The 1,597-nt window shown below is 41.7% G+C and overlaps 1 protein-coding gene and 1 pseudogene across 4 annotated transcripts in view; one reads left to right on the top strand and one right to left on the bottom strand.

Annotated features, from left to right (window-relative positions):
• Window positions 1-548, top strand: part of LOC139026227 (probable E3 ubiquitin-protein ligase HERC6) — a 10,235-nt pseudogene extending 9,687 nt beyond the window's left edge.
• LOC112076950 (zinc finger CW-type PWWP domain protein 2-like) overlaps window positions 324-1,597 on the bottom strand; it is an 8,038-nt gene continuing 6,764 nt past the window's right edge. The window contains exons 5-6 of one of the 4 annotated variants that reach the window (XM_024143580.2): window positions 802-872; window positions 324-617 (exon numbers count right to left, since the gene is read on the bottom strand). In XM_024143580.2, coding sequence (XP_023999348.1) covers window positions 847-872 — 26 coding nt within the window. In that variant the 3' untranslated portion in view covers window positions 324-617; window positions 802-846. Of the gene's footprint in view, window positions 618-801; window positions 873-1,061; window positions 1,210-1,272; window positions 1,435-1,597 lie in introns of those variants that run through there. The other 3 variants (XR_011477980.1, XM_070441513.1, XM_070441512.1) reach the window with 3 other exon arrangements.

A 1,597-nucleotide genomic window follows, 5' to 3' on the forward strand; every position in this document is an offset into this window, starting at 1 on the left:
TGTTTATAACAATAAACCAGAAACATATGAAGACCCTCACAGACTCTGTGTTTATAACAATAAACCAGAAACGTATGAAGACCCTCACAGACTCTGTGTTTATAACAATAAACCAGAAACATATGAAGACCCTCACAGACTCTGTTCATAACAATAAACCAGAAACGTATGAAGACCCTCACAGACTCTGTGTTAATAACAATAAACCAGAAACGTATGAAGACCTTCATTATCCTGCACTATACTGTTATATACAGTACCTTATCCTGCTCCATACTGTTATATACAGTACATTATCCTGCACTATACTGACTTGTTATTTTCTTCAACAATGACCACAGTAACACATATTTTAGAAAAATATAACATTTCAAATAAATATCATAAATTAAAGCACTTTAAGGGGTTAAGAATTAACATGTGTTTCAGAAAACTCTCTGGAAATATCTTGTTAAAAAACTTGTTAAAATATCTTGTTTAAAAAATCTCTTATTTCTTGTTTCCTGCAGTCATCAGGTCTTCCAGACAGGAAGCGCTGTCAAACCTGAAACTTCTATGATCAGAATGTCTCCGTCCTCCTCGATGCTGGCATCCCACATCCTAATCATCTGGTCCCGCTGTCACAACATCCATACACACGTCACATGTAGCAAAATACAAACGGCGGCGTCATTTATCTCATTGAAAATAGTCAATCATTGATGTATGTAACGTGTCTGTAGAAACATCCTAATAACAGTGGATACTGGATACCCAGGACATGAGTCAAATACAGAAGTTACTAGAACCTATTGTCTCTACCTTGGCCTGGTTGTCCTGCTGGTTGGAGCATTGTCTGAGCATCTCTCAATAGCGTGCATTAACCTCTGAGCCTGAAACACCTGACACACAGTCACACGGGGGTCACATCATGCATTAACCTCTGAGCCTGACTCAACACTGCCACAGTCACACGGTCACATCATGCATTAACCTCTGAGCCTGACTCAACACTGACACACAGTCACACGGGGGTACATCATGCTTAACCTCTGAGCCTGACTCAACACCTGACAAGTCACACGGGGGTCACATCATGCATTAACCTCTGAGCCTGACTCAACACTGACAGTCACACAGGTCATCATGCATTAACCTCTGAGCCTGACTCAACACTGACACAGTCACACAGGGGTCACATCATGCATTAACCTCTGAGCCTGATCAACACTGACACAAGTCACACAGGGGTCACATCATGCATTAACCTGAGCCTGACTCAACACTGACACACAGTCACACAGGGTCACATCATGCATTAACCTCTGAGCCTGACTCAACACTGACACAGTCACACAGGGGTCACATCATGCATTAACCTCTGAGCCTGACCAACACTGACACACAGTCACACAGGGGTCACATCATGCATTAACCTCTGAGCCTGACTCAACACTGACACACAGTCACAAGGGGGTCACATCATGCAACACAGAATCAACACAGTATACCCAGACTATTTGGACAACAGCATGGCACCATCTCCATATATCTGAATTTATTTTTCTGCCTATTTCAAATATGATACTTACTTCAAATATGAAACTGACTTCAACTA

The sequence above is a fragment of the Salvelinus sp. IW2-2015 genome, unplaced genomic scaffold, assembly GCF_002910315.2.
Source record: "Salvelinus sp. IW2-2015 unplaced genomic scaffold, ASM291031v2 Un_scaffold4159, whole genome shotgun sequence".
NCBI lineage: Eukaryota > Metazoa > Chordata > Actinopteri > Salmoniformes > Salmonidae > Salvelinus > Salvelinus sp. IW2-2015.